At 42.8% G+C, this 11,525-nt stretch overlaps 1 protein-coding gene across 2 annotated transcripts; it reads left to right on the top strand.

Moving 5' to 3' along the window:
- The first annotated feature begins 1,438 nt into the window (after nt 1-1,438).
- On the top strand, nt 1,439-9,148 carry LOC109755064 (ABC transporter B family member 5). Of its 2 annotated transcripts, XM_020313950.4 has the most exons (12): nt 1,441-1,831; nt 3,113-3,167; nt 3,686-3,861; nt 3,961-4,182; nt 4,269-4,507; nt 4,942-5,467; nt 5,553-5,826; nt 5,923-6,550; nt 6,633-6,861; nt 7,071-7,337; nt 7,410-7,673; nt 8,319-9,148. In XM_020313950.4, exons 1-12 carry the CDS (start codon nt 1,565-1,567, stop codon nt 8,967-8,969), a joined length of 3,798 nt encoding a protein of 1,265 aa, XP_020169539.1. In that variant the 5' UTR covers nt 1,441-1,564; the 3' UTR covers nt 8,970-9,148. The 2 variants fall into 2 exon arrangements, with proteins under 2 accessions (XP_020169538.1, XP_020169539.1); XM_020313949.4 differs by having other exon boundaries at nt 1,439-1,831; nt 7,071-7,673.
- Nucleotides 9,149-11,525: the final 2,377 nt, after the last annotated feature.

Here is an 11,525-nt window from a genome sequence, read left to right as displayed (position 1 = left end):
AGATAAAGATGATATGACCCCCGGTATATGTGCCCATGAAGTTCCATACGTGAACCAAAATACTACTACATGCGAACCAAAACAGTATTTAACAAAAAAACTACCACAATTCATGAAACCGTGCCTACAAACTACCACTTTACAAATTTATGCCGAAAACTACCATTTTCTCACTAATCCTTGACTAAAAACTACCAAGTCTGAAAAGAACCCGATTTGGCTCTTTTAAACGCGTTTCTGACAAAATGGGCCCACCCGTCAACACCAATCTTCTTCTTCCTCCTCCATCCTCTCTCTCTAGCATTTTCTCAAACACCTCACGTGCACTCCGTGCTCTTCCATGGCGACGCCCCGGCGAAGCACGCGACTGCCGAGGTACACGCGCGCGGTGAGGCCCCACCCGCGCTCGCGCGTCGCCGCCTCCGGGTCGCGCAGCACCACGTCGTCCGCCACGTACTTGCGGGCCAGCGAGCTCTCGTTCGCCGCCGCGTCGTACTGCTCGTAGTGCATCTCCATCATGGCCGTCGCCTTCTCGTAGCAGCCGTGCGGCACGTGCGGCACGCCCAATGGCGCCACCTGCAGGAGCGCGGCGCGGCGCGGGCGGAGGAACAGGAGCTTGGTCGGGTCCGCGCCGTGCACGCCCACCAGCACGTCGCACGCGCTCAAGCGGCCAACGGCATCAGACAGACACGGGCCAACGGCGCCGGTGTGGCGGGAGCGGTGGTCGTCGCGGGGGTGGCCTGGGAACACTTGGGCGCGGGGGTAGCCAGGGTAATAGTGGGCGGTGCGGTCGCGTCGACGGCGGGCGGGGCGGGGGTAGCGGTGGGCGTGGCCGCGGCCGCTGTGGGGGCCGGCGTCGCGTTGGGCGATTTGGGCGGGGCGTTGCTGGCCGGGGCGAGCGACTGTGCGAGGGAGTGCGTCGCCGTGAGGCAGAGCAGCGCGGCGCAGAGGAGGAGGTGGAGGAGAGGAAGGCTCTGGTGACCGGGAGCAACCAGGTGGTGAGGCTCAGCGACCTCGTTGTCCAGGACGCTGGCTTCCATCTGCTGGCCGCCGTCGGGTGCTTCGCCGGGGCGTCGCCATGGAGAAGAGCACGGAGTGCATTGTGAGGTGTTTGAGGAAATGCTAGAGAGAGAGGAAGAAGGAGGAGGAAGAAGATTGATGTTGACAGGTGGACCCATCCTGTCAGAAACACGTTTAAAAGAGCCAAATCGGGCTTTTTTCAAACTTGGTAGTTTTTAGTCAAGGATTAGTGAGAAAATGGTAGTTTTCGACACAAATTTATAAAGTGGTAGTTTATAGACACGGTTCCACGAATTGTGGTGGTTTTTTTTGTTAAATACTCGAACCAAAAAGAAGTAAACTTCATTTCAACATGGCACCATATATAGCCTGCCTGAGCAGACAACAAGCGACATCACGTCAGTGTCAGTTCTCCTCACCTACTATAATCACGCGCCCGGCTCCATTACATATCTCTCGCCACCACAAACGTGCGATCAGAGAGATAAGCATCAGCTGCTACTAAAGGGAGTTGGAAGAAGAAGATAGAGAGAGAGAGAGAATAATGGGTGACGAGGTGATGAGAGACAGAGGAGAGGAGGAAGAGGCAGAGGGGAGGGAGAGGAAGGATGCGGGCGCGACAAAGAAGAAGGTGGCCTTCTTCGGCATGTTCAGGTACGCCAGACGCGCCGACTTTGCGCTCATGGGCGTGGGCACGGTGGCGGCCATGGTGAACGGCATGTCGGAGCCGCTCATGACGGTGGTCTTCGCCGCGGTCATCGAGTCCTTTGGCGGCAGCGACAACAGCGCCGTCCTCCACCGGGTCAGCAAGGTACGACGAGTGCGTTAGATTCTCTGCACGCCACCGGTTCCAGCGAGAGGCTTCAGGTGATAGGTATTCTTCACCGAAAGATCAGAAGCTCCGTCGAGTCGGCCGGCCGGCGGCTTGGCAAACCAGTGGCAGCTCGGCTATCAGCGCCACGCGCTGCAGATATGCACGCCGGCACGGCTCGCCGCGCGCATGGTGGCCGGTGACCGCGCGCGTACAGGCGTGTAGTGACCATGCAGTTGGATATACGGCAGTCGAGGTGTGGCAGACAATACACGCACGTACGCAACGTAACGTGGGCACGGCCGGACGATGGGTCTGCATGGCGTTGAGACGTCACTGCACTATGGTTCCTCCAGCAAGCATGTCTGCTAGCAAGTCGGGTGCTACTTGGTAGGCTGCTTTTTGTTTTGTTGTTTGAGAAAAGGTCATTGCCCGGCTTTAAATTAATAAAACCCTTACATATAACCTACAACACAACACCGAAACACACACAACACAGACAGCTACAACCTTTCAGGCACTCTAGGTAGTACTCCCTGTTTCTAAACATAAGACGTTTTCGCATTTGAACTGTAAAAAGTCTTATATTTAGGAACAAAAATGATCTTTAAAACATTTTGGGACGGAGGGAGTAGTACTTAGTAGTCCTTTTTAAGTTTTCATCACAACTGAGACCGGGTGAAAGCAAAGCATGCGCTAGACATTTTTGTCTTTGCACAAAACACGCGCACCTGGTCACTAAATATGCCTGACGATTTCTTTAGATGATACTCCATGCTTTGCATGTTCTCAGAAAAAGAACGAGAGCGTCACCCGGAAAAAAGATGAGAAAAACAAGGAGCATCTCTGCCGGACGAGTACAGTACTAGAGTGGAGATAAGTACAGTACTAGTACTAGATAATGGTACTGGCGATTGTGGTGGAGGCCGTTGCCGTGGTCCTGAAAGGCTGAAATTATCCTCATCAACGGATTTATGGATTTGCCGTTCTAGTCTGTGGCCACTGCAAGCACACGTGCGAAAACACACACGTGGACCGCTGATTTGACGCTTGGGCAACTATTTGGAGTACGTATATGGACCCTGGTGCTCACTTGGGAATATACACCCTCCTTTTTTAGGTCTACATCCTCCTATTATTAACCTCCCTCATAACACAAACAAGAAAAACAGTACTAATAAGAAATGGCAGTTTACTCTCAAATCCAGTCCTGCTTTCCCATGCATAACACAGGAATGCCCCAACTTCAGTACTATTTCATCTCACATTTGCTTTCTCCAGGTTGTTATGTACTACATCTATTTGGGAATTGGGACGGCACTAGCTTCATTTCTCCGTAAGTAGGCTTTTACTCTTGGACTAAATGTTTCTATAATTGATAGCCAAAACTCAACCTTATTTTTTTCTCAACTGTAATCCATACATGGAGAGTTTAATTTGTACAAATGACTGGATACTAGAAGTTGCTACTAATCTAGTAATATTCCTATATTTTACATTAGTGCCAGCTCTTCTCAAACTTTGATGTTTCCAAGCACAACACAAGTTCATATCCAAGTACCCCAAACAATTTGCAGCAAGGTACCAGTCAGATATGAAACTTCATGGTAGTACTCATTCTCAACAAAGAACAAATAAATAGTGCATGACAGTTAACACAGTAAAAATGCATCCCAACGCTCTTATATTTCTTTACAGAGGGAGTAAAACCTATCAACACAAGTTCACAAGTTTTAACTTAGAAAATGAAGTACCGAGCAGTATGAAATGGAGTTGGCAACATGCATATCACACATAGCAGTATTTCAAATGAGTGATTGAATGCCATTAACGTTATCCTGTTACCTGTGCCAGAGGTGTCGTGCTGGACAATGGCTGGAGAAAGGCAGTCAGCACGCATCCGTTCTCTATACCTCGAAGCTGTTCTCAAGCAGGATGTTTCTTTCTTTGATGTGGAGATGACAACTGGGGAAGCAATTTCTAGAATGTCTGCAGATACTGTACTGGTACAAGATGCTCTTGGAGAGAAGGTAACAAATGCATTTATTAGATAACATAGAAAGGATAAAAAACTATTTTCTGTAAATGAATCATTTGGTTTGAAATAAATAGAGCTACTTCATGTTCAGGTAGGAAAGTATGCACAGCTTTTGACAACCTTTGTTGGAGGTTTTGTCATCGGATTCGTAAGAGGCTGGATGTTAGCTCTGGTTATGCTGGCATGCATACCTCCAAGTATTCTCTCTTTTGCAACCGTCTCTCGACTACGTGCTCAAATATCTGCCAGGAGGCAAGCATCATACGACGATGCGGGCAATGTTGTCGAGCAGAGCATCAGAGCTATAAGAACGGTCGGTTCTAATGGTTCCCTTTAATTTATAAGTAATTATTTGATGGTTCGTTGTGATTGTATAATCCCGGTGACATTTCAAAGCAGGTTGTCTCCTTCAATGGTGAGAAGAAAGCAGTTGCATTGTATAATGCTCTCATAAAAAAGGCGTACAAGGCTACTGTCTTGGAAGGGCTTGTCACCGGTCTTGGAATAGGCTGTATCTTTTGTGTTGTCTTCTGCAGTTACTCTCTAGCCTTTTGGTATGGCGCGAAGTTAATCATCAGCAAAGGATATACTGGAGGGCAGGTCATCAATGTTGTATTTGCAATTCTTACTGGATCAATGTGAGCTTTCCCAATTTTGACTATAGTATCGTAAATAATAATATAAGATGTTAGTAAACTAGCACTTAAGTGTTTCACGCACAAAGTAAAAAAAACTTTCTTAACCTAAAAAATAAGATATTTCTTCCATGCATCTAAACTATATAGAAATACCTAGACCTGGAACTGTTACTAGTTCATATTTCTAGGTAACCACATTACTGCAATCGTTATAGTTAATTAGTTATTATTATTACTTCTGGCAGAGAGACCTTATACAACTTGTCAAGCTCAAACAGACAAGCACAATACTTTTGTCAATCAAATTAAATGTACTGCCAGAATCATGCTTTAGATTTTAGAATTGGATCAAATAATGTGGATAACCAATAGTATTGTTTACCATTGGAATTAATAGTAAATTTTGGCACTAAGGTATTTATTATTTGCAACAGGGCTATAGGTAATGCATCGCCATCGATTTCTGCTATTGCAGAAGGCCAATCTGCAGCACACAGGTTGTTTGAAATAATTAACAGAAAACCAAAGATTGACATCAGTGACACTTCTGGAATAGAATTAGATGATATCAAGGGCGACGTCGAACTCAACAATGTATTCTTTAGATACCCAGCAAGGCCTGAGCAGTTGATACTTAATGGGTTGTCTCTACAAGTGCCTAGTGGTACTACCATGGCTATAGTTGGAGAGAGTGGAAGTGGAAAATCAACATTAATTAGTCTGGTAGAGAGATTCTACGACCCACAGGCTGGTGAAGTGCTGATAGATGGAATCAACATCAAGAGTTTGAAACTCCAGTGGATAAGAGGGAAGATCAGTCTTGTTAGTCAGGAACCATTACTTTTTATGACCTCCATCAAAGATAACATAACCTATGGTAAAGAGGATGCTACGCTTGAGGAGATCAAGAGAGCAGCTGAGCTGGCAAACGCAGCAAACTTCATCGAAAAGCTGCCTAATGTACTTAAGAAAAACTAGTTATTTACAGAAGTATCTTACTCAAGTATCCTGCAATTAATGCTTATCTTACTTCCACATAATACAGGCATATGAGACAATGGTTGGTCAGAGTGGTGCTCAGCTTTCTGGAGGGCAGAAGCAAAGGATCGCCATTGCAAGAGCAATCCTTAAAAATCCAAAAGTCCTTCTGTTGGATGAAGCTACTAGTGCTTTGGATGTAGAGTCTGAGCGAGTAGTTCAAGAAGCACTAAATAGGATCATGGTAGGGATAACTACACTCATTGTTGCTCACCGTCTGAGTACAGTCAGGAATGCAGATTGCATAACAGTGGTTCATCAAGGAAAGGTAGTTGAACAAGGTAAGAGATACTTCATGTCTATCTTCCTTGAACCAATCAACCAGAGTGAGCTGTAGGTTATTAAATTATTTTCTTTCATAAATCCATTTTATACAGGTGCCCATGATCAGTTGATCAAGGATCCTGATGGAGCTTACTGTCAGCTTATTAAGTTACAACAGGTCCATACCGAAGGAATGCATGAGGTGCCATATGCGTCAGATTCAAGACTTAAAAATAGAAGTTTATCTTTGGAACAATCTACGAGAGATTCACCCAGGAATAGAAGACAACACTCCGTAAAACCCCTAGGACTCTCTGGATCTGATGATTTGCAGGGGCCTGCTAATACCAGCAGTCAAGAGCAAAAGGAATTTGGTGATAGTGAGGCTCCTCAGAAAGCACCAATTGGACGCCTTTTTAATCTTAATAAGCCAGAAGCACCAATTCTCCTATTAGCTGTTATAGCTGCTTTTGTGCATGGACTTCTTTTCCCTTTATTCAGTATTATGATGTCTGGTGGTATAAGGACATTTTACTATCCAGCGCACCAACTTCGAAAAGATTCGAGGTTTTGGGCATTGCTATGCCTTCTGTTGGCAATCATTTCTCTGATTGCAATCCAATTGGAATTTTTCTTATTCGGAATGGCTGGTGGGAAACTTGTAGAACGTGTCCGTGCCTTGTCTTTCCAGAGCATCATGCATCAAGAGGTTGCTTGGTTCGATGATCCTTCTAATTCCAGGTTTGTTACTTATTTTTCACTTTGCAACTCTATCTTTATCTGTGACAGTATGACCATCATGTTTTCCTTCTAACTTTTACAGTGGTGCACTTGGTGCAAGGCTGTTTATTGATGCTTTGAACATCCGACGCCTTGTAGGAGATAACTTGGCCATACTAGTGCAGTGCACAATAACACTTATTTCTGGCTTCGCCATAGCATTTGCTTCTGACTGGAAGCTTACGCTGATTGTCATATGTGTCATTCCTTTTCTTGGTTTACAGAATTATATTCAAGTGAAGTTCTTGAAAGGTTTCAGTGAGGATGCTAAGGTGAAATTAGAGTAAACCCTGTTTTGAACAATTGTTTTTAATTGAAGAAGAAACAAATAATTCCTGATACTTTTCACACTGTGAAACGAAGATGTGCACTTTTCTAGAGACCATGCAATTATCCTTTTCTAAGCTTATACCAAACATAATGTGGTTCTTCCAAAGTGAGTTATGTAGATAATCACTCCTAGAACAAATGATTGTTACAGGTGATGTATGAAGATGCAGGTCAAGTTGTAGCAGAAGCAGTTGGCAGTATTCGAACTGTAGCATCTTTCTGTGCAGAGAAGAGAGTAATTACAATGTACAGCAAAAAATGCCAAGCTACAATGAAACAGGGAATTAGAAGTGGAATGGTTGGAGGCCTCGGATTCAGTTTCTCAAACTTAATGTTGTACCTCACATATGCTCTTTGTTTCTATGTTGGTGCACAGTTTGTACATGACGGCAAATCAACCTTTAAAGATGTTTTCAGAGTAAGATATACGCATTTGACATGTGAGGTTATTTTATTCAATGACTTGACAAATCGGCCTGGTTGTTTGCAGGTTTATTTTGCTTTGGTTTTCACAGCTTTTGGAATTTCCCAAACAAGTGCAATGGCATCAGATTCAACAAAAGCTCAAGAGTCCACAACATCCATACTAGCTGTCATAGACAGGAGGTCCAAAATTAACTCAACTAATGATGAAGGCATAAAGCTAGAGAAAGTTGATGGCAACATAGATTTCAACCATGTGAGCTTCAAGTACCCATCCCGCCCAGATGTGCAAGTATTCAGTGACTTTACTTTGGGTATTCCCTCCGGAAAGGTAAGGTTAACTTGATACTTGCAATTTTTTTCATTCATCGCAAAAAAAGAAAGAAAAGTCGAACTGAACCTAGTTTACTGCCGGGTATGGAGGTTAGACCACGCTCGACCATGCAATCAACGACTGAGATACTTTAGTATAAAGTCGATAAACGTAGTGGATTCTTTTGCCTTGTTTCAATAATATAAATATTGTGCTAAATGTTTCACAACATGGTTCTAGCAACCTTGAACTGCTTTATTTCAACATGACTGACAGGAGGAACATGATTGTGCTACAGAATGTAGATACAGTTTTTTGCATACGCCGAGTATTAGAATACCCTACCGATAGCATAAGTTCGACGAGAATATTAGATATATGAAACCAATTTCATCTGGCATTCAACAAAATTTTAAGTTTGAATACCATGTACACAAGGAGAACCAAAAAGACAATGGATGAAGTTAGAAAACAAGATCAAGAAAGACGAGAAAGTTACTATGCACTAAGATTTGTCTTTGTCAGTTATTTCATTCCTAAATGATGGAAGCACTGGATATTTCCTCAAAACGAATACTACGATGAACAAGAACAGAATTTCGTTGAGTTCATTATTTTCACCACAGTTGTAGTGACAGGTTTGAAAATGTTTGTCATATGCAGACTACTGCACTTGTTGGAGAGAGTGGAAGTGGCAAGTCCACAGTAATTGCTTTGCTAGAGCGATTCTATGATCCAGACTCTGGCACAATCTCACTAGATGGAACAGAACTCAAAAACTTAACACTGAGTTGGTTAAGAGACCAGATGGGGCTGGTAAGCCAAGAACCAGTGCTTTTCAATGACACGATTCGTGCCAACATAGCATATGGAAAGCGTGGAGAAGCAACTGAAGAAGAGATTATCACCGTGGCCAAGGCGGCCAACGCACATGAGTTCATATCGAGCTTGCCTCAGGGATATGACACCAACGTTGGCGAGAGAGGAACACAGCTATCTGGTGGGCAAAAACAACGGGTAGCTATTGCAAGGGCGATCTTGAAGGACCCTCGAGTACTTCTGCTAGACGAGGCAACAAGTGCCCTGGACGCTGAATCAGAGCGTATTGTTCAAGATGCATTGGACAAGATAATGGTGAGCAGGACCACCATCGTTGTAGCACACCGTTTGTCCACGATCAAAGGGGCGGATACAATCGCAGTGATCAAAGATGGTTCAGTTGCTGAGAAGGGGAAGCATGAATCGCTCATGGGCATCAAGGGTGGAGTCTATGCATCGCTGGTCGAGCTACACTCAAAGGCGTCAGCGTCATAAAAGGGTGTGTGCAGATTTATATTGTTCAGATCTTTTTCACAACTAGTAGAAGACGAAAACTGCATCGTGTATTTTGTATTAGAAGTTCTGTGATGTAAAATGTACGGAAATTTTAAGCCAATCGCCTGTAATTCTTGTTTTGGCTTGGCCTAAGACATCAGAGGTAAGATTGCCTCAGCATAGCATCTGTTCTAGTTGTTCTAGCTACTGCCGATGGCCGATGTATGCATTATAATAGAACAAAAAACACATCACTCTAGTGCATCAACATGTATGAACAGGGATAGCCTAGGAAATGGTGAACCTCAACTATCTAAATTCCACTATCAGAAATTCTGAAATTGACGACGTGGGGTATGTGAAGAGTAGAACGGAGTAACCTTCGATACTGCGAGGTCTCCCACGTTTCTTTCTGGAACATCCAACGCCAAGCTAGCCGCGGCGCACCGACTCTGCCGCGAACCCTTCATTTCTGCCCTCAGGGAGTCGCCTCCGGCCGCCGGAGATGGATTCGCCGCCGCCGACGACGGAACTGCGAGCGCGTTATTTTCCGCCCTTGTAATCCACAGTTCGTTGTCCGCGCCGTCTGAAAAGCTGGATCAAGGGCCTCGGTGTTGCTTGAGCTCACTCCCGTCGCTCGCGGACAATGGGACCTGGCCCAACGAGAGAGCGAACGTCTGTTATTTTTTCGTTTTTTCTCATTTCGTATTTTTCTTTTCGGCCAGTTTAATTTTAATTTGGAAAGAAATCAAGAATACAAATAATGTTAATGAATTTGAAAATGTTTGCGAATTCAAAAATGTGCATGAATTCAAAAAATGTTCGTGCAATAACAAATGTTTGTGAATTCCGAAAACTTCATGAATTTAACAAACCGTTAATTTAAAAGAATCATGAACTAAAAAAGTGTTCGTGAATTCAAAAAAGGTTAATGGATTTGACACAATGTTTGCAAATTCAAAAATTGTCATCAATTCCAAACAAAAAGAGAATACACGAATATTTAAAGGAAAATATTAGCATTTTTTGAAATTTCAAACATTTTTTTAAAATTCTTAATAATTTTTAAAATTTCAAATATATTTAAAAATGTGGACAGTTTTTTAAAAAACAAACAATGTTTGGAATTTTGAATATTTTTGAAATTTAAAAAATAAAAAAGGAAAGGAAAAAGAATAAATAAACTAAAAAACATGAAAAAGAAAAACAATCCTTTCCTTGGGGCCTTGGGGACAGCGAGGTAAGGGTGCTTCGGATCGATTCAAGTGTTCAACAACTATGATTGCAGCTCCAAGGTGTTGGTTCTTAGGGGCACGTGTGGTCGTTCGGTGGTACAGGGACTTCGGTATAATTTTTGTTATGTTGAATATTTTTTTACTTCCCATGAACTTTATAATAGATTTGGACCTTTCTTCACAAAAGAAATATCAACGGATTAAGAAGGTAGAGAACAATGCAAGACAGAGGAGAAATAACAACAGAAAAAGGAGAACGACCTGCGGGACAGAGTATGATTAATGCATGACCAATCAGATATAAAGTCACTTAAAAGGGAACTAGGCATTCAGTTTTGCTAGGAATATTTTTAGTCACCATCATTGGAACCACTACTGTACACTAGAAGTCTCGTTCTTTGTTGAGAATAAAGGTGGCGACATCGCAAAAAAAGAGAGAATAAAGGTGGCGAGACTCTCCTTTAATTTGTTCTCTCTTTGACTCACATGCGATGTCATCAAGCTCCATCATAAGCAGCGTATATATTTTGTCTTGTGCTATATGCCGAATATTGTCTTTGGAGGCCGAGCACCATGGAGCTCGGTTTTAAAAAAAATCAAATTTCATATTTTCTACATTTCAAAAAATTCTGAAAAAAACACAGATATACATGAAGGCATAACATACATGTGTGTAAATTTTGAGGGCAAAATATGTTGAAATGAGGGCTGTGCAAAAAAGACAAATTTGGGGCTTTTTAACACATGATACTATTCATCCTCCCAGCCCGTGAATTTGTTTTTTTGTATAGGTCGCATTTCAACGTTTTTCATTCTGAAATTTTACACACATACACATAACATCCTTGTTTACTTGCACAATTGTTTTCAATTTTTTTTTTAAACCGAAAAGTTTGATTTTTGATTTTTTTTTAAGTCTCCATGGAGGCAGAGAGCCAAACGTCCGTTCTCGCTATATGCCCACTACCTAGCGTAAGATTACAATTTTTCAGTTTATACATTCCATCATGGAGAGTCCATATAATTAATATTTTCCTTCCAACAAAGTTACTTTTGTGATTTGCATAAAGTTACTTTTATGACTTGCGTATATTTATCGATACCTCGAAAGAGCAGGGGAGCTGCTGCATTTTTTGAATATGAACAAAGAACTGTCCATTTAATTAAGAAAAATAATGTGAAACCCAGATATGAAGAGAACAAGATCTCCACCAGCTGACAAGGAAACTGAGACCACATAGAAACGCACTCCTAACCCAAACAATGAATACCGAGAAGCACAAAAGCCATCCACACTTTGATCACAACAAACTTTTGCTGG

Source organism: Aegilops tauschii, chromosome 3 (genome assembly GCF_002575655.3).
Source record: "Aegilops tauschii subsp. strangulata cultivar AL8/78 chromosome 3, Aet v6.0, whole genome shotgun sequence".
NCBI lineage: Eukaryota > Viridiplantae > Streptophyta > Magnoliopsida > Poales > Poaceae > Aegilops > Aegilops tauschii.
Note: the sequence above shows the minus strand (reverse complement) of the source record. Positions and strands in the feature narration are given on the sequence as shown.

Excerpts from the sequence above, each read along its gene's own strand:
- LOC109755064 (XM_020313949.4), top strand. The coding sequence starts at position 1,565 with ATGGGTGACGAGGTGATGAGAGACAGAGGAGAGGAGGAAGAGGCAGAG. Across the intron at positions 3,862-3,960 it reads AAGATGCTCTTGGAGAGAAG|GTAGGAAAGTATGCACAGCT; the intron begins GTAACAAATGCA and ends CTTCATGTTCAG. Across the intron at positions 5,468-5,552 it reads TCATCGAAAAGCTGCCTAAT|GCATATGAGACAATGGTTGG; the intron begins GTACTTAAGAAA and ends CACATAATACAG.